The following is a 20,679-nucleotide window of genomic DNA, read 5'->3' as shown; positions in this document are numbered from 1 at the left end:
GCCCAATACAAGTCTGATTTCCAGCACAGTGGACACCTTAAACCAGGATCCAGATCCCACAGGAGTTTTAGGCCACGGGTCAGGCTCAGAGGTGCTTTTTCACTTCCACATCCAACTCTCCTGGGTGGCCACTCCTGACAATGACCACACTGGCCACGGGAACTGAGAGGAGATTGCCGAGCGCTACAGAGGCCAACTGTCTGCTCTGAACCAAGTACTCCCTTGGTTTTAAGAAGCCAGAATGCCACTTCTGCTCCTGGACTGGCTGCTTTCCCCGCAACACTGCAACCCTGGAGGGTCCTACCCGAGAAGCCTCCCCAGGCTCCTAGACCACAGCTCAATGTACAGACACACCAGCGCTCTTCTCCAAGACACACAAAGGCGTGTCTGCAACAGAGCCGCAAACTAGATGGGGGCTCAGAGGAGAACCACTCATTATGGCAGCAGGCCAGCCTCTGCAGAGGCTGAAGAATCAGGCCTCCCAGACAGCGGAGGAGCTCCACTCAAGTCCACGCCTGCCCACTCTCCCTGGGCACCAGGGTACACCCGAATCTCCACAGGGAAGGGGAGACGTGCAGCAGGGCAAGGAACGCCCCGGTGACTGCGATGGCCTGTTCCTGGCCCTCCATGTGGAACAGGCCCCTGTGCCAGAACAGACAGATCCTCCCACCAGCTGCCAGGCAGGAGGCTGGAGGCCATGACATCATCACAGCGCCTTCCCGATGCACCAGCTGCAGGGGAGCTGTGCTGGGCTCTGCAGACCCTCAGTGTGGCCCTCCAACAGGGTGACCAAAAAGACACTGACCAGTCCAGAGACAAGGGCCACCATGCACACCCCAAGGAGGCGATCCCAGACTCAGTGGAGAGCCAGCCACGGCTGCGTGACCTAGAAATCCTGGGGACTTGCACATCTCGACAGCACTTGGGACGGACACAGTTTCCTCCCCTGCTTCCAGTGCAGGAAAGACTTCCTGGAGGAGACTTCTCAGGAGCTGTCTGAATGAAAAGATGAAGGCCTGAGAGGGGCAGACCCAGAGGTCTACAGCCAGGGTGGAAGGTGAGAGGCGGGAGGGACTGCTGACACACAGCACTCCGAGTAGAGTGCTAACCCCAATCCCGAGATGGCAAGGGGGAGCCTGGAGCAGGGGATGTCACTCCAGCCCCACCTCAACAAGAAACTGGGGCTTGGTCCCTTGCCTGGGGCCCCTCCTGCCCTTGCCCACTGCCTGAGCAGCTCCAAGTAAGGCCTCCTTCTGAGGCAGGCAAAGATAGCACTCCCAAGTACTCCCACCACACATAAGCTCAGACACCAAGCAAGGGGGGCTGGCCCCCCCTCGTTCCAACAGCTCAATCAAGCCCAGGCTGGTTAGAACCTTTAGGGGCTGCCCACAATACACACCTGGCATAAACCTAATTTCTTTCAGTCCTGACAACAGCCCCTGGGAAGAAATGTTAGTCCCATTTACAGATGAGGCAACTGAGGCTCAAAAAGGTGACCTGCTACTGATCCTCCAGCCACCGGGCTCAGCAATCCCCGCATGGCTCAGAGGATCTGACTGCTTGGCCCTCTGGCTCTCTCTTTACAAAATGCCCACTGGCCTTAGTCCCTGGAGATCAAGGATGGGCCAAGTCCAGCCTTGCACAATAAATTCCACTTAGCACTCAGCAGCCTCAAGAGTACAAGTAAATGAAAACTCTCAAGTGTGATGAGCAGGAATGCGGGCACATGTGAGCTTTGTGTGGCCATGGTGGGTGGCTAAGTGTGGGACCTGGGGGCGGGGGTAAGGTTAGCAGGCCAAGGACTAGGTACCAACACCCCAGTAGCTTAAATCCTTCACCCTCTTTCCTAGTTCCTGTTTTCCGTGCTCCATTTTTCTCTCTCTTTCAACCACTTAGTTTATCTCTTCCCACCTGCTGTGAAGTTCCACACCCTGCCTCAACGTGGTAGCTCCCAACCCTGTTTCAAAGCCCCTTTAGAGGATTCTAAAAATACACAGACTGGGCACCACCCTCAGAGACTGATTCTGTAATGGGATAGACTCTGGGAATTTCTCAAAATGCTCCCCTGGTGGTTCTGATACACAGCTGGGGTTGAAATCAGCCTTACCAACCACACACCTTTCCTCCTGCCTAATGTGCTGTGTTACATACACCTCCCAACTCTGCCCCTGCATCATTCTGGATGCTGTGGGCACAGACTATGCCAGTGGGCTCCCCTCATCCTCCCCTCCACAGCCACACCATTTACACCTGTGGATGAGACAGTAGCTCAGGTGGAAGCTGGTTGAGTCTCTCCCCAGGATGCATGCCCCAAAAGAAATCTACAAGTAATCCCTTTAAATTTACTGTAAGAGTTGCGCTCCCCACCAGCCCTCTCTCTCTCAGGCATCTCTTGCACGTTCTGCAAAAGGTATTAGAATCCACCGATGCAGACCTTCAGGGCACGTCTGACTGTAGAGTCCCACCCAACCCTACTGAAGTGTTCCCCAGAAACACACAGGAACACCAGCAGACCTCTCTCCTTCATGCTTCCCTCGGTCCTCCAAGCCTGCTCTTCCTGCCTGCACAGATTCTGTCTTTGACTTATTTCCAGCCTGCGGGTAGGTAAGAGAAAGCCTCCTTCCCCTGCACTGACCGACTGAAATCTATGGCTGATAAAATCCTCTTACCTCAGACACTTGCGGGCTTTTCTAAGCATCTGCAGGAGCAGCCCAGGGGTCAGCTTTACTGAACCAAGGAAGACCGGAGGGAGCCTGGATGGGTCTGTGTACACGGTCTGACCAGGCAGAACCCAGTTTACATGTAGCAATGGATCCCTGAGCACACAACACACATGCATTCTTGTATGGTGTGAACCTTGGTAACCAAAATTAAAAATAAAGTAAGCAATTGATTGGAGGAGTGGTCTCCTAAGTGGACCATCCTCAGACATTCCACTGGGGCACTTGGGCTATTAATATTTTTTAACTTAACCTTTTAATTTTTTGGTGTTTTACAATGTACATATTTATAGGTAGTATAGTGAATGTGTGCTCAGTCACTTTAGTGATATCTGACTCTTTGCAACCCTATGGACTGCAGCCCACAAGGCTCCTCTGTCCACGGAGTTCTCCAGAGAAGAATACTCAAGTGGGTTGCCATTTCCTTCTCCAGGGGACCTTTCAGACCCAGGGATTGAACTTGCATCTCCTGTACTGCAGGTGGACTCTCTACCGCTGAGCCACCGGGGAAGTCCAGTGTATGTGAATAATTCCTAACTAAAAGGTAGACATACCGGGGCCGGGACTCAGGTTCAGATTTTACAGACACAGGATATAAAACCCAAAAATGTGAGGACCCCTGGGCTGAGAAAGTGTGAATCAGCCGTCGAGAGGCAGGAGCTCACAGTGACCCAAGAAAAACCGAGGACACTAAAGCTGGTGATGCTTCAGATGCTTTGTTCCAGTGGCTCCGTGTGTGACTCACAGACTGCGGGTGAGGAAAATGACAAGATCTTCCAAGCAGTGTGGCTTCTTCTCCCAGCCAATACTTCTACAATGCCCGACACGTGCCAAGAGCAGTGTTGAGCCCAAACAGGCCCCTTCAATCATGCAGTCTACCGGCTACAGGGGACAGAGATGCTATTTCGAACACTCACATGCAGGAATGCCTAATTACAAACTGAAGCTCTTTGAAGGCAATTTCTGTAAGAGTTTTAGAACAAAAGAACGAGACCGACAGCTGAGGAGGGTGGGAGAGATGATTAGATGCTAAGGAAGTGATGATGGCAGTTCCCATGAGTAGGTTTGAGGGCATAAATGGTGGCAAGTGGGGCCAGTGCAGCACAAAGGGGAGAGGGGAGGGCGGGGTGAGGAAAAAGATGAGAGCAAGAGGCAGACCACACAGGACCCTCACAGGTCTTACTAAAGCTTTTGGGCTTTATCCTAAAGAGAACGGTGTGCTGTTAAGTACAGGGTGACATGATTACTGCTGCATTTTGCTAAGATCATTCTGACAAATTTGAAGCCTGCCTTCAAGAGGGCTGTGTGCAGGGGCAATCTGCTGGCAAGCAGTAGAGAGTGCTATTTTGAATCGACAGGATCTGTGATGGATATAAAGATCACATGTGTGCATGTGGGGGAATGGAGGAGGCTGCAGAGGTCATGGGTGCCCATTGGACATTCTGAGTGTGGGGTGCGGTAGGGGCACTTGGAGGGAGACGTTAGGTGCATCCTGAGCTCAGCCAAGAGGTTGATCAGAGGTGTTAACAGTAAACATCAGACCCCAGAAGGACAAAGCGCCTGTAGCTGTCAGTAAGGAAGAGCAAGTAAGGACAGGGAACACAAAACAGGAGAGCGCTCAGGGCCTGGGCCTGACCAGGTCCAGCACCTCACGTCTGCAGAGGAGAGTGAAAGGGCCCCAGCAACCGAGGAGCGGCCAAGGCTATAGGAGAGACACTGGAGAAAGGGAGAGGTAACGGGGAACACACCTCCTGAAGGTCAAGGGTGGGAACACTGCTGCTGAAGAACATAGAAAAAGATGACAGTGAAGGCTTCCGGAATTGGGGGGGGCTGTTTAGAAAGCCAACCAGACTGAGGAGGCTGAGGTGTGAGAGAGGTGGGAGAAGGGAGAGACCATTCAGGAAGTTTCAATGTCAACGGGAAGAGAGATGGCCAGTAGCAAGAGTGAGACATAAGATCACAGGATGTTTGCTGTCTAAGATGGGAGAAACATCCCAAGCTTGAGAAGGATCCAAAGGAGTAGCTAGGCACCCAGGAGGAAAAAGGTAACTGAAGGGCAGGCCCAGGTAAGACCCAAAGGACAGCTGAGCTGGGCACAGGTTTGGTCTGGAAATTTCTTGGGAAATCTGGAGGTTTCCACTTTCTCTGTGAGAGGAAAGTAGACATCTCTGCTGGCTGGGAGGCAGAGAGTGGAGGGTCGGTGGGCAGTTTGAGGAGGAGAGTCTGAAACAGTTGCTGGAGGTAGTGACCAGGCGTGTCCAGGAAAAGGGCAAGTTGAAACTACTTGGAATTCAGTGCTGGGGCTGCTCTTGACATGTAGATGCTGTAACTACACAGAGAAACAACACATTCACTGTTGAACTGCTTGTGGGGAAAAACAACTTCTGGCAAGTTTGAAAACCTTTTTTCCCATTGAAACAAATGTTACTCTTTGATATGTCTGTTGATAATGTAAGCTTTTTTAAAAAAGTGAAGGCCAACTGTGGTGTTTCAGCAGAACAGACCATAACAACAATGACATCTAACACTTACTGCGTGCTTACTGTGTGCCAGACTGGGTGGTAGGTGCTATTACATCATCATTTTACAGAGACAGACAGGGAAGGTACTGTGAAGTGGGGGCTACAGTCTTGGGGAGAGCAGGGGCAAGTGCACCCCCCAACCCTGGAAATGTTCGAGCCCCCAGGCACCCAGTGCTGCACACTGAGGTATGGTGGAGGGCAGCAGCAGGTAAGGCAGAGAGAATGGGGTGGAGGAACACACTTGGCAGAGGGTCGTTGGCACATTCAGGACACTTGGAAGGCATCCATCCAGGCAGGAACTTAGGACTGTTGTTGTCTAGTCACTCAGTTGTTTCCGACTTTTTGTGACCCCATGGACTGTAGCTAGCCAGGCTCCTCACATGGAATCTCCCAGGCAAGAATTCTGGAGCGGGTAGCCATTTCCTTCTCTAGGGGATCTTCCTGACCCAGAGATGAAACCCATGTCTCCTGCATTGGCAGGTGGGTTCTTTACCACTGAGTCAATTTAGGATAGTGACTCCATAATGCTGGGAGAAGGTGAGGGTTGGGAACGAGTTAAGGAGAGCAGCTCTAGAACATGGGACCCAAGATGAGCTGGCTTAAAAGCGGAGGAAATCACTACTGACTCTTGGTGGACAGGTTTCACAAAGCTCCAAATGGCATTCCCACTACCTTCCCCCAAAATCAAACCACAAAATATGTGTGAAGGAAACTTAATATTCATCTTTAACTGTCTTTCAAACATTAACAAGTAATGAAATCAATTTACAGGTTAAAGCCAGCACTTTTTTTTGAATGAATAGAGAAGTGTTTTATCCATAGTAAAGGAGTATATTGTCAGCTTTTTAGATAGCCTGTATATGTACACATATACTATAAAACATTTCTTACTATATGAATGAAAAGCTTGAAAATCACTGATCTCAATTGAAATTCCCATTTTAGAGTGGAGAAAACAGAGGCCCAAAGAAGACAACTTGTTCAAGTTAGTTAAGAAAGCTGAGAACAGCACCCAAGTCTCTAATAGTTCTCTGGTAATTTCCTCACCAAACCAGAATCTCCAAAGGCAAATTTCTCTGGGAAAAACAGCCCAGACTTTAATCCACATTAGAGTCATAGTGGGGTAAGTAAACTTATCTCTTAAATCTGCTGCGGAAGAAAAAGTTTCGGTAAAGAAAGCAACAGATGGTTGCACCAGGGCATCTGCCGAGTCAAAACAAAATAAATTTGCGTGAAAAGACAAAGGTCGCAGGGTGTGGCCAATAGACACTGGATGGGGCCCAGTGCTGGTGAACAGACACATCTTGTCTGACTTCACAGGCTTCACCGTAACAAATGTCATCAGGACAACCGGTTCTGTGCAGGCTGCTTCCATGTCTGGGAAAGGGACCCAGGGCCACTTTGCTCATCTACCTTCAACCCATTTTATTAAATGAGAAGTTTGGAATAGCAGATGCCTTCACAATTCTCCATCTCTGGCAGACTCCATTTCTTTAATGAAAACATCACTGCTGGGTATTAATCATCTGTCATATATTTCAATATATGTAATATAAGATTCAGACTCAGGTCACTATTTCTTTACTTGCTTGTGGGAGGAAGGCAGTGTGATGGGGTACCAGGGGAGGGTACTTTCCAGACTAGAGTACTAGCTAGAATAGAGGGCGGACAGATCAAAATGTGTGTGTTGCCAGCGAGGGCATGGCAGTGAATATCTCGAAGGGAGGACCCTGTCTGGACACCAAGAGTAATGGGCCTTCTCTTCACCAAGTCAGAACGCAGACTAAACAACTGGGTCAAAATCATTCAACCAGGGTTCCTGACCGCTCAGCAACAAGCTCTCTGCCATTTTCCTAAGTGATGCAGTAGAGTAGAGGGCAGGCATGTGGAAAGGACACATCTGATGAACGTCCTATACAATCTCCATAAAGGATACCCAACAGTCCTGAGGTTTTTTACTTCAATGTGATAAAATTAATATGAAATAAAACTCTGGATGACCAGCTTCCAGAGCTCAATCACGTGCCTGAAGGGCTGTATAAGTCCAGTGCAGGGAGAAGGAAATGGCAACCCATTCCAGTATTCTTGCCTGGAGAATCCCGGGGACTGCGGAGCCTGGTGGGCTGCCGTCTATGGTGTCGGCATACACAGAGTCGGAACGACTGAAGCGCCTTAGCAGCAGCAGCAACAGAGCAAGTCATCTTGAGAGGCTGGTGGTGCAGCAGCGGCCCAGAGAGGGAACTGGGTCTGCTATCCTTAAAGTACAGGCCACAGTTATGGGGACTGGGATTTGCACTCTTAGATTTATCACCTCCTCCAGAGGTCTGGCCAATCTATCCATACCTTCATCAGCTCAGGCACAAGAGGCTACCGGTACAAAGAAGGGTTCTGGAACTCAAAGCCACTTTGCTGCTGGTCCGTCCCCAGGCAACAAGCACTATGGAAGAGCAGCAGGCCCAAACTAGAGATTCCAGGATTATCTGTGCTTTTCAGTTAACTGTGCTCTGAGGGTCTGAGTGTCAGCCACCAGGTACACAGCTGTGGTACCTACCAGGCCTCAAAACTCAAACCACCGCACTTCAAAGTTCTTTCCACCTCTAAGACATCTAAAACTTAAGAGTAACTATTTAACTACAAGACATGCAAAAGCCTTTTGAAATATCCTGAATAGGCAAGATAAAGAATTTCGGTTGGTTACACTGAACAACTTCTGGATAGAAGGGATGCTCAATTTTACACCAGCAACAAGTAGGATTTCTCTTCTTTTGGATGTTCATGGATCGAGGCCGATTTCTACTAGACATCAACACCACATGTAAAAGGACTTGGAAAAACCCCTAAAGCACCACCCACATAAACTTTAAAAACTTATGAATTATAAAAAAATTTTTAAACACCCAGATCAAAAGTTCCTTACCAACAATCTGTTAAACCAGGGATTACCAAATCTTTTCTGTAAGGGGCCAGATAGTGAACTTCACCTAAAGCAAAACTGACAATACTACATAGGCAGTTTTTTATAATGAAAGAAAACAAATTTCCACAATTCTTTTATTGATAAAATTCAAAATATATAATGAGTACAATTCTTTTGGTAATAAAGGTCCAAGGAGACAAGTGGAATTTTTTGCAAGGGGGAAGCGGGGATAACATTTCACTTAATTGGGATTCAAAGTGTTCCACATTATCAAACTGATTGCAGTGTTTACATGTACAAAGTATTCTTAGCTCACAATACAAAAACAGGCAGCTCACCCCAAACTTGGCAATGCCTATGCTAAACAAATGCAGGAGACCCAGGTTCAATCCCTGGGTTAGGAAGATCCCCTGGAGGGCACGGCAACCCACTCCAGCATTCTTGCCTAGAAAATCCTATGACAGAGGAGCCTGACAAGTTACAGTTCACAGGCTCCCAAAGAGTCAGACACGAGTATACATGCATGTGCTTAAATCACAGTCTAGAGGTGGGGCCAGGAATCTGCATTCTACATGCTCCCCAGATGATTCTGGTGATGGGTCTCAACAATTAAATAATATTCAAAGTTCTTCCTGTCTAACTAAAGGATCTCTGGTTTCACGGTAGGAGAACCCAATTCTGCTATGTACCAGCTGTTTTACTTTCTCTTCCAATCTGAATGATTCACCCTCCCAGGAGAGGATGTCACCCTCCTTGGCTTACCCTTAAGGAGTTGTTGGAGGATTAAGTGAGATGATCGAAGAAGTGTTATTGGTAAACTAGGTCTTGGAAACCAAGGACATGCCAATTCTGTTTAGCTTTGTGTCTGCAGAAGGAGACTAATAAAAGTGGGTAACACATTACATGCACGATCCCCAACACACCACTGCCTGACTGGCTCCTGCTTATCCTCTTACTCAAAATGTGTCCCCCAACACCTAAAAGCCCAGATTTCTTTCAGCCTAACCAGATGTGATGTGCTAACCCAATCTAGGGAAGTAGATGTTTGACTCCTCCCCTCCCCTCCCCACCCCATCCCCATGAAAATCCAGAGAGCCTCTGATCCTGCCCACCCACCTCGGTATTTTCAACTAAGAAGCTGTCCAGTCTTCAAACTTTCATATTAGGGTAGCACCATTTCAAAACCAGGGAAGAAAAAGCTTTTCCTCACTGTACCTTACAAGTAAGGGTGCTTCAGGGGAGGCAGTAGAGATGAGGGATGGAGTTTGAAGTTTGGCTGTGGTAACATCTTTGTGCCTTGATTTCCTATGTTTATATAAGGATAATGATAGTACCTGCCTCACAATGCTGCTGTGGGGACTAGACTAATTGATTTGTGTTATCCACTCAGAACTGTAACAGGTATACATAGGTGCTATACAAGCATTAGTTATTATTTTTGTTCTGTAAACTCTATAGAAGCACAAAGTTGTACCTCATTGTACCCCAATATCTGAGAAATAAAACTATCACATACTAAGCACCTGAGAGCCAGATCAGGCCAGTTTTGTCACTGACTTATTAAATAGGATTATTCCCATTTTACAGGTGAGGAAACCAAGAATCAAAGAGGCAGGTTAAGTTAACCTGCCTGCGATCACAGGGGCAGGTAAATTTATCTTTCTTCTGTGGCAGGAGGAATTTAAACTCAGGCCTGTGTGGTTCTACTACCCACCTCCCCCGTGAAGCCCTTAGGCTCAAAACTGCCATCAGCAGCAACAATCCAGTAACAAAACATAACTGACCATGACCATACAGAACTCATGCTCAATTTTCTGCTCCTGGATCCCTGGTAGGCTTGCACAAACTGGAGTTAATATCAGGCTACTTGAACCCAATTAGGCAGTAAGTCAGTCTGGAAAACATCATGCGATGTATTCCAAAGGTCAAAGTTAAACCTGGCTTCCTGGGCAGCCTTGGCCGGCCACTGCCATGAAAGCTAGTCTCCATGCAGACGTGTACCAGAGTTTAACCAGTGAGGTGCTTAACCAGCATGGATATCAGCTTTAAAAAGTCTGAGAGAGATGCTGGCGACGCGAATGACTTGCCTGGCTCCGCAGTCAACAGCCAAAGAAAGGCAGTTGGAAAAAGATAACATTGACTTTTAAAAAACCAAGCCTCATTCCCTACTCTTCTCGGTTTAGGATTACATTTACTACTGTAGCCGCCCTCCCGCGGGCAAAAATAAAAGGGGGAGAAGCCGAGGAAGAGTGAGAGGGCCTCCCCTAGCAGGCAGCAGGGCTGCTGCAACACCCACCTGAAACACGGAGCGCGACCTACCTTCCCGGAGAGCCCAGCCCCGAGGGCGTTTCCCCAACGCATCAACTCGTCCCTCCCGGGTAAGCGGCTGCTGTCCTTGGCTCCAGTCAGGGCCGCTAGAGTCGCGTCCGCATCGCCGCCCGCCGCCCCCCCCCAACCCTCCAAAGAAACCTCGTATTTAATTTCTCCCCCTACCCTCCTATCAGTTCCGCCGTTCGTCTTTAGGGCCACACTCAACTACCTCTAAAACGCCTGCCGGAGGAAGGACGAAATACTGGAGAGAAGGGGGGCGGGGGAGGCAGGGAGCTCGCTGGGGGGTGGGGGGAGCACTCGCAGGGAGGATCGTCGCCCTCCCACAGCAACTGCCGCCGCGACGCTCCAGAAGAGCCTCAAGCCGTTGGCAACGGGAGGGGGACCCCCCCCGCACATCGGGGCCCAGAGCACAACTCGGGGTCCCCGGAGCCCGTTCCCCTTGCTGCTTCCACGTCCGGGGCCGTCGGGGCGATGGCGCAAGTCTGCGCCCCCCCCCCACCCCTCCCACCCCACAGCGACAACAGCCACGGTGACAAAATGGCAGCCCGGCGCCCGGCAGTCCTGCCACAGGCGTGCAGGGCCCTGGCGGCCGCCCCTGGCCCCCAGTAACGCCTCGGCACCCTTCGGGTTCGGTCTCCGGCGGGCCTGGCCGTTAAAAATACAATAATAAGAAAACACCTCGAGCTCCAAACCAGTTCGGGAAGCCAAAAGGCCCGCCCGAGGGCCAGCCCGGCGCGCCCGCGGCCCGGCTCGCGCGCACGAGGCCCGGCCGCCCCGTCGCCCGGCCGCCGGCCCGCGCCCCGCGCCGCATGGAGCCCGGCGCCCGCATTCGGAGCCCCGCGCTCGGCGCCGGCCGCGCCATGGGGGAGGGGCGGGGCGGGCCGCGCGAGACCCGGGAAACATGGCTGCTCGTCCTATTTCGGCGTCGCGGCGTGGCTACCAGCCCCCGGATCAGAGTTGGGAGAGGCTCCCAAGGTGGGTGTGATGGGGGTCCCGGGGGGAGCAGGGCGGGGAGGGGTGCAGGGGGCGCTCTCCGGGAGCTATTTATTTTAAGAACGTTTAAAAAACCGAGCCCCTCCTCCCCCACCCCTTTTGTCCCTCATTAGCTAGCTTTCTCTCCCTCCTCCCCAAACGGACAGAAAGTGCCCCGTCCACCCCACCCCGCCTCAAGGCAGGGGGCAGGCGAGTGGGCCGGGAGGCTCGGAGGCGAGGGGGCGAAGCGTGAGAAATCGCTCCCAGATCGGCGCGGCGCGTTCCCCTCCCCCAGCACACTCTCGGGAAGTTTAAAGAGCCGGTTCGACCCGCTTTCGATCTCGCTCCCAGTTGGCCAGCAGCGGGGGGTAGGGTTGGCCGCCCGAACCGCGCCTCCACACCCTCCCACCGCGACCCCGGCCCCCTACTTGGCGCCCTTCCCCCTCCGCACGGGGGGCTTCCGGAAAGTACGCGGGAAGCCCGCGGCTCCGGCCCCCTCCCCCATCACCACACCCAGCCCCCCAATCCTCTGGCTCGGGGTCCAAGCTGGGACGAAACTGGCCAGAGAAACGCAAACCGCCGGCAAATTGTTCGCGGAAACTCCAGCGTCCTCCGGCGGGCAACCCCTCCCCTCCCTCCGCCACCCCCTCCCCGCCCTGCGCGCCATAAGGCACTGCACGTCTACAGTCCACAGCTGCGTTATGATGGGGGGGGGCCGGGGGGGGGCACAAAAAGGATCTTGTTTTCAAAAGTCTCACTCAGGTTTGGGGGAGGAACTAGAGAAAAGAGGAAGCAAGGCCTGCCTCCGCCAGGGATTCGGGTTTTAACGGGTTGGAGGGGCGACAGGTCAGCGCACAGTGCTCCCCAAACTCCCAACTCTGTGGAACCCTGGCCACCGGGGCTGGGGTGAGGGTGTCCACCCGCCCGCGCTCCGCTGGTCCCAGAGGGGCCACCAGAGGAGTCAGCCAGCGTCTCCGCCCCAGACCCGGGGTCTCCTCCGCTGAGCCACCAACTCACATAAAACAGTGTTTGAAAGCGAGAGGGAGACAGAAATAAAAACGGGCGTCCGAGTAACCCACTGTCACCTTTCCCTTCCTTGGGGGTGAGCTTTCGCCCGAGCCTCCCAGTTCCCATCCGTGTAAGTTTCCTCCGGCTGTACTCCCGCTGCTGCCCAATCAATAACGGCGACGGGAAGGCAAACTCCCATCCCCGAGCTGCGTGTCTGCTATGCCCGCAGAAATCTGGACCCAGCCAATACCCACCACGGGCACCAGCTCTGGGCAGCTCGCGTCCTGACAAAGTTTCCCGGGCCCATTTATTAATCGGGCGCCGAATGGCTGCCAAGGAGCCCACCCTAGAGAAAGACGGGCCGGAGGTCGAGGCCGGAGGGCGTCAGGGCTCAAAGGCTGGCATCTTAGGGAGGCCGGAAGGAGCAGAGGCGAGGGGGGACCGGGACGTAGCCTTTGGGTAACTTGCAGTAGCGATCGCGCGAGGTGGGGAGGCGCGGGGATTATCTGTGCCTTTGCACGTTCGAAAATCCCTCCCCCCCTTCTTTCCATTTATCCTCCCTTCGGAAGGAAAGGAAGAAACATCAGCATCTGGCCCGAAGGTGGGGTGGAAAGAGTGAGGGAGACAGAGGAGGAGAGGAAGGGAGGCAGAGAAAGGGAGGGAGGGAGAGAAAGGGCGCGTTCACGAACACTACAAAGTTACAAATATGGCTCCCCCGTCTCTCGCCTCATCACTGCAAAGAAATGAAGACGCACTTTAAACTCGAGCCATTCCCAACTCCGCTGCAGCCCCCTCCCCACGCGCTCTCCCCAGGGGCCTCGGCCCACATTTATCAGAAACTAAACCGGACTCGCGAAGCCCAAAACTTATTGTGTGTGTGCGAGAGAGAGAGAGAGAGAGAAAGGGAGGGGGAAGGCGCGGGAGGGGGGCGGAAGGGGGGATTCATTTATAAAATATAAAACCCCCCTTTTTTTGTTGTTAAATCCAGGAGGCAGCCCCTCTCCTCCTCCTCCCTCGTTAATCTTTCCCCCAGACGGAGTCACGGGAGCAGAGAGCTCAGAGGGTTATTTTGCCTCATTCTCTCCGACCCAAACGCGTGCGCCCGCTGGCCCCCGATGGGTGCACACTCGCACGCACACTCTCGCACCCACATTCGCACACGCGGGAGCACACGCACAGGTAGTCACACACCAAGGGCAGCGGCGGCGGCAGCCGGAACATGCTTGGATGGCATTGCAACCCCCCAACCTTGCAATTCATTTGCAGTCCGACCCCCAAACCCACATCTCCCGGGCGCCCCCCCTCAAAAAAAAAGTGCCTCCCCCTAACGCGCACACACACAAAGTAGGAGAATGGACCGACAGAGATATTTTTGGCAAATGCTCACATCAGAGGGCGTCCTGTTCCGCAGCTCTAAATGAATCCGTTTGTCCATGTCCATCTCTCGCGCTCTCTCTCTGCAGAGGCTCCCGCGCCGGCGGAATTCAATCAATAAACCCCGAACCCACGGCCGCGCGTTTTAGGACTTTGAAGGCTCAACCAGCTCCGCTCGGTTCTCGAGCCCCCAGCACCCGCGGCGCACACTAACCTGATCACCGTGGAGGCGGGATCGGCGGCCTCGCGAATGAGTGGCAGCAGCGTTAGCCAATCGCCGCCGCCGGTCTCCGGGCAACAGCGAATGGTGGTGGAGGCGGGGGGGGAAGGGACCAATGGGCGGGCTGCGCAGCCGGCCAGGGAGGCTCAGCCATTTGGTTGTGGTGCCGGAGACGGACCCCTTTAGATTTCGGGGCGGCTGAGGAGCGCGGCGGCAGCTCGGTGGCTGAGCGAGGGGGGTGGGCGGAATGGCGGGGGAAGGGAAGGCGACTGTGCCTGGAGGGCCGAGCCGCCCGGCCTCGCCAGCCCGCCGCCGCCTCAGCTTTTGGCCGGGGGCGGGGCCGCAGGTGCGTTACACCAAAGGGAGGGGTGCGGCCGGAGGGGCCGGGGGTAGGGGTCCTCGCCGGGCCGTAGGCTTCGCCCCGGGTCTGTCCGCGCCGCACGACTGGGCTGTGGAAAGAGGCAGGCGGCGAGAGGTCTGGGGGCCGCGAACTGCTCGGCGGGCGGGCCGATGAAAGGCCTGGAAAAAGGGGGGAGGGATCAAGGGTGCAGTTGGGGGAGGGGCTGGTCATTTTCTGGGTCCAGAGGGCCAAGCTAGCGGAGCGAGGCTGCTGCCCCCCATCTCCTCCGCGGGTTCCCACTCCGGGTCTGCGGCTCACAATCCGCGCGACCTTTCCCCTCCTCGTCGTAGTCCAGCCGTGACCATCGCAGCCCCTTGAATACATAAGTAAATAAGATGCGTCCACCTTTGGGTGACTTAACTCGCGGTCTAGATCCTCTACTTAAAGGGGCATTTCAGTTTGTTGTCATATAAGGTCAGCTTGGAAGGAGTGATCTAGAGGCACCGGCAGTCTTGTTTAGTCAATAAATGAGTAAAGACCATGGACCAAGAATTGATGCTGAATATTTTGAATATTTTAAAAATGGAAAAGGAAGGTGCTAGTAAGTCTGGTTTTCTGGACCAAACATTATTTATGGGCTTTATTGACCTAGTGAAAGAAAACGGCGCACAGTTTTTAATTGTCCACCTGAGTCATTTGGTTCAATTTGGACTGCCAAAGAGGCTCTATTTGGAGCACTTTCTCCAGGTTTTACGGTTTGCTTGCTTTGGGGTTTCTGAATCACAGTTGTAAGAGATCTTAAAGCCTTAATTCCCACCTGGTTACCAACTTATTGTGGCCAGTTCTAGAACATTTATTGTGTACTAAGTTGGCTGCCTATGTCTGTTAATAGATAATAGGGACTGCTGTCAACAGGACAAATACATCCCCACACAAGTATTTTTCGATTCTTTTATTTCTACACTTCTACACTCTTCCTCATGTGCTCGAAGGTAGTTCTTTTGGATACATTGTATTTATTTTTCAGAGACATGGGTTCAAGGGATAGATAAACCAATATGTATGTATGTTGCAAGTCTGAAATATTTTTACGTAACTTATACAGTTATATTCTTGAATATATAAAATTTAGGAGGAAATAAAAAGTGACAATGTAAAAGGCACATAGTGAATGCCTACACTGGGGAAGAAACTGTAACTTTGAAATTGTAACCTGATGGATTGCAAATGTGAAATCCTGCAACTAAGCATTTTACTCAGTAAGTTCTTTCAGGTAAAATATTAAGTGAAATTTGAAAAGGGGTCATATTTACTTTTTGAGTAACTGGGAGATGCAAAATAAAACTGGGAAGCCATTGTTTTATTTCATCTGGGTATAAGTATTATGGGGTGTTTTACTTGTGTTAGCAGATGTCAGTCATCAGTTTTGTTAATCTTATTGACATCAATTTGTGTAGTTGGAATTTATCGTTTTAAAATATATTGGTTTCATTATAAAACATAGAGGGACCCCAAATTACTTCTCTTTGCCAGAGTCAGTTGTTATTTCTGGATATGGTATTTAAGGTTGCTTGAAAACAGAGCTCTTCATCACAAACACAGTATGCTGACATGATACATAGAATCTGTGTAACACAAGAGTCCTGAAGTTTGTTCTCTCTGGTGGTAAATGCTCATCTTCAATTTAAAATTTTAACTGCAGCTAAGTCCACACCACTAGCAATGTGATATGAGACAGTATCTTTCCAGAGAAGTAATCCTTTAAAAGTCAACCAATCAAATGCAGAGCTACCCACCATCCAGCTCTGCTGAACTGAAACAAATAGCTCAATTTAACATAGGAAGACTGGAGAGGATGACTTGGGAGCCCAAACCTCTGTTAAAAAGAATGTACAGGACCAAATCAGAATTGAAAAAGTCGTGACTTGATTACTACTCAAAATATTAAACTTATAACAGCTTTTGTACTGGTTTTAGAAAATTGAAGACTTTACTGGATGTCAGTCATTACAGAAGTTAAAATATCCAAGAAGTGTATTTAGCCAATTGAATACTTCCAACATACTTTGAAAGAAGAGATTTTTCTCTCACTCACAAATAGATTTGTTTGTAGTTTATTTCTCAGAAAATTTTAGTGATTTTTATTTTTGTTGCCAAAAAGAAATAATATAGCTCAGCCAAAGCTGAGCCATTTGCCCCAGGCTACTTAACCAAACATCAAAACAAAACACCACCACCACTGCCCTTATAGTCCCTGTTTTACAGAGTTTCTTAAATTGGACTTCATTGCATATTACAGGAAATAAATGTTCCCTTAATGGCTCTGAATATCAGGCATAGTGAGAAGAGAAGCCCTATATCAAGGAATGTGGCTGAATTTTGGAGAAGATGAGTTCCTAACTCTTGAATGATTCTACAGTGGGAGTTAGGTTATGAAAGATACAGAGTTTGTAACTTCTAGAACTGGATTTGATTCACATTGAGAAGAATAAATGAGATACAATTCAAAAGTTTGAGCCCCTAGGGAGAAAGATGGCCTTCAAGTAAGGAAAGATACCTTCCTGCCTTCCAGAACAGGAAGAATATTTTCCTTCAAGAACCATTCCCAACAAATGAGCAATCTTATTCTCTAAGAGGTATGAGCAATGGGTGTCCTTAGTCTCTCAATACATTTTGAAAAGTACTGTTTTATAAGTAACCCACGTTGATGCTGCTGCCATTTTAACTCATTTACACTTGCCTGGCCTCTAAAAATGGAGACCCTCTGGTTAGCATCCTTTTAGGAGTCAAGTTAAGGTATTCACAGTTGAGCTTCTTGCTCTTCAGCCTGCATCACATACACTGGAACCTGGCCATAGTACTTTTTCACCTACATCATGGTTTCGCTGCCTGGACCCCAAAAGACAATGATATGGAAAGGCTCCAGCTTAGTTATGTTCTCTTTTGTCTTTCTATATAAATAGCTTTTACAAATGCAGATTATTTTTTTCCTTTTTTTTTAGAAATGTAAATTATTCTTTTGAAATTCATGGTAACAAATGTGAAGGCTACTGCATTTTGATTTGAATAGCAAAGGCATGTTGAGGTTCAGGATCTAAAAAGTTAAAACATTCTTAATTCTTTTGCTTAATAAAGCATTGGATGATTTTATCGTTCAAATTACTGAATTTCAGAATTATTGAATTTTATTATTGACACCTTATCATTGTGTTGGTTATGGAGAAAAAGCACTGTCATTATGCAATATATAATGAGAATAGTCATTATATGTGATTTTAAAATAGTAAAAAATCACAAAAGCAGCTTAAAGGTAGTTTAAGAAAAAAGAAAAAAGAACTATCACCTATATACTTGTTAGGAACTCACTAGAAATTTTGAGTCTGTTTCTTTAATATACTTATTAAAGGTAGTTTGGGAGTAGCAATAAGGAAAGTTTGTTTACCATTCACTGGGAAGAAAACCATAGCATTTTAGTATTAAATATTTTAGTATTATAAACATTTAATATTATAAACATTTTAGTATTAAATATGGCTATAAAAGGGCTTCCCTGTGGCTTAGAGGTAAAGAATCTGCCTGCCAATGGAGGAGACCTGGGTTCGATCCCTGGGTTGGGCAGATCCCTGGAGAAGGGAATGGCCTAGAGAATCCCATGGACAGAGGAGCCTGGTGGGCTACAGCCCATGGGGTAGCAAAGAGTCAGCCTGGACTTACTGTAAACAACAACAGCAATGCCATGAGAAAAGAAATGAAAAAAAAAAAAAAGCCTTAAAGGCAAATAACGGAATGAAGAGCCAGAGAACAAGGCTGAGGGCAACAGAGGTTGAAAAAATAAAAATGGATTTAGAATCTACTAATTCATCTTAATCTATCTGGGGTTGAAGTTATCTCTTTGAAGAAGAGTACTGAAGTCTATTAAGAGGGAAGAGGAAGAGAACAGACTTTCTTAAGAACTTTTAATATATTTACTCTCTGCAAATAGTCTATAAGTTTAAGCCTACCTGGTAAAGTTGTCCTCTCAGCTTACCTACTTTGTAATGGCAGTTATTTGTATATAAAAGAAATTATTTAAAAATGTATATTCTATAATTCTTCTTAGAGATCAATATAATGCACTCCAAGAAATTAGTAATTTTAAAATTATTTCATGGAAACATTAGGACCTGAACTTATTCTGAAATTCTGAATTGTAACAACTTGAATGTAAAAATTACATATCACTTGACCTCACCAAGAGTCATATGAGGATTTTTACCCAGCAGAGGAACCCTGTCGTCTGAAATCATTTTGTATGCCTTCTTGTGTAGGAGAATTATGTCACTTCTACATATGTTTATTCAAAGGCAACTTGCCTAAGTGTGACAAATACTTTTCACAAGGCTGGACCAACTCATGATGTCTATATTCATGTTCATGGGGAGAAGCAGTATTATAGATGAGGCAGAATAGCAGGTAAATAACACCCATGTTGATCACGGTATGGCAGCATTTTTTTATAATAGCTAAATAAACAGAATATGTTCACATATCCAGGGGAAAAGTCTAGGAGAGTATGCACCAGAACATGTTTAAAACTTTTTACAGAGGTTCTTTGTGGGTGTTGCGGTTACACTGGTTTTTGTTCCTGTCTATATAATTCCTAAGGTTTTCAGTTGATAAGTATTTTTGCAAGAAGAAAACATTATTTTAATAGGAAATATAGCAGATTTCAGGGATGTTTGTGCTAGTAGGAATTCTTAGTGCAGACAATAGAAACTTTCCCTGACTGAACAAGCAGTAGGCAATTTCTTATATCTCATAACCAAAGACCAAGGTAGAGGAAAAGAGCAGTAAAGCTGAGTGATCTGGAGCATTTAATGTGGTACTCTAAGGTATAGTCTTCAGAGGACCCCCATACCTCAGAAGTCAGCTCTAGCCTGTGGACTCTACACCCCTCCACTGCTGTGAATGATTTTTCACAAGCCTTCATTTTTGTGTCACACCTTCAAGGTCCAAAGCCCTGGGCAGGACTGTTTGCAGAGGCCCCAGCTATCAGAGGAAAAGATTATCTGCCCCCTGTAGCTTCTATAGTGCCGCTTCCTATCTATTTAAGAATCCTGCCCAAAGAGTATTCTGATGCTAGATGACCAAAAGCAAAATCCACTGAAATGTTTTGATTAAATAATACTGTGAAGGTTTCCTAAAGATCCAAATTAGCTTTATTTGAGCTCCTCCCCTGCTCACTACTATTTACTAGGAAGAGACTTGCAATGGTCTGAATGTTTGTGCACCTTCCCCTACAATTCATATGTTGAAATCCTAATCCCCAAAGTGTTGGTCTTAAGAGGTGGGGCCTCCTCTCACAGGAGGTGACTAAATCATAAGCCCTCATGATTGAGATTTGTGCCCTTATTAAAGAGGCCCCATAGTGAGAAGTCTGCAACCTGGAAGATAGCCTTCACCCAACCATGCTGGCACCTGACCTTGTACTCCTAGCCTCCAGAACTGTTAAAGAGAAGTACATTCCTTTTAATTTATAAACCATCCAACCTGTGGTATTTTGTTAAAGCAACCCAAAGAAACCAAGACAAGATTGCATTACATATCTAGGACCAACCTAAAACAGAGCTAATAGCTGAACTCTAATTTTCTTTCAAATGCTTCCCTCTCCAAACCTGAGGCCACAAGAAACAATGTGATGTCAACGAAATACATAACAAAGCTGAGCTGGTAATAACTAAGACTTTGAGAAGAAGGATCTGCAGTAGAGATAATTGATTTTAAGTCACAAAGAATTTAGTCCTAAGGGCTATGCTAAGGGTAGAAGTAATCTACAAGTCATACGTCATGAATAAATGCAGAGATCTCTGGATATCAGGTGATACAAGATCATGAGTAGTGATGTTTTTACTGCTGATGGATTTCTATCTACTGTGAACGTATATTCAGGCTCAGGTGCAGAACTAAGCTGATCAGTATGAGATTTGTAGTAAAAATTTATTTGAAATAGGCAAATGGTCACAGGCTAAGTAAGGGTTCACAATAGGATACAGTCTCTTTAAGGACAATTTTGAAGAAAAAATGCTGATGGTAAAAGAAATGCAAAAACCACAAACACATCAAAGAGGCCCATGTTCCTGGGAACAAAAAGGAAGGTCAGAAAGGATCTGCTTATAGAAAACATATTAATCTTGGGATGCTGTCCTTTTTCCTCTTGCCCCCCATCATCTCAGGTCACTTAGCTTAGATTGCTTTTCAGCTGGAAAAAGCAAATGATACCCTGGCAAGGACTCTGC

At 48.5% G+C, this 20,679-nt stretch overlaps 1 protein-coding gene and 2 long non-coding RNA genes across 5 annotated transcripts in view; 2 read left to right on the top strand and 1 right to left on the bottom strand.

Moving 5' to 3' along the window:
- Positions 1 to 14,064, bottom strand: part of ANP32A (acidic nuclear phosphoprotein 32 family member A) — a 38,828-nt gene extending 24,764 nt beyond the window's left edge. Inside the window, exon 1 of one of the 3 annotated variants that reach the window (XR_015135329.1) lies at positions 10,653 to 11,393. Coding sequence is in view for 2 of the 3 variants with exons in the window: in XM_086322807.1 (XP_086178933.1) it covers positions 13,858 to 13,911 (54 nt within the window). In the remaining variant the exon portion in view is untranslated. Of the gene's footprint in view, positions 1 to 10,478; positions 11,394 to 13,857 lie in introns of those variants that run through there. The other 2 variants (XM_086322807.1, XM_086322808.1) reach the window with 2 other exon arrangements.
- The window catches only part of LOC147365268 (uncharacterized), an 89,557-nt gene continuing 79,277 nt past the window's right edge, over positions 10,400 to 20,679 (top strand). Inside the window, exon 1 of the long non-coding RNA XR_015135336.1 lies at positions 10,400 to 10,537. This is a non-coding gene — a long non-coding RNA (uncharacterized LOC147365268). The remainder of the gene's footprint in view (positions 10,538 to 20,679) is intronic.
- On the top strand, positions 11,328 to 17,576 carry LOC147365270 (uncharacterized). The gene is made up of 2 exons (XR_015135330.1): positions 11,328 to 11,465; positions 13,934 to 17,576. It is a non-coding gene; the product is annotated as an uncharacterized LOC147365270 (long non-coding RNA).

This window comes from Bos grunniens, chromosome 10, assembly GCF_055505025.1.
Source record: "Bos grunniens cultivar Pamir isolate PY7600 chromosome 10, Bosgru_T2T1.0, whole genome shotgun sequence".
Lineage (NCBI taxonomy): Eukaryota > Metazoa > Chordata > Mammalia > Artiodactyla > Bovidae > Bos > Bos grunniens.
This window is presented reverse-complemented; position numbering and strand designations above follow the sequence as displayed.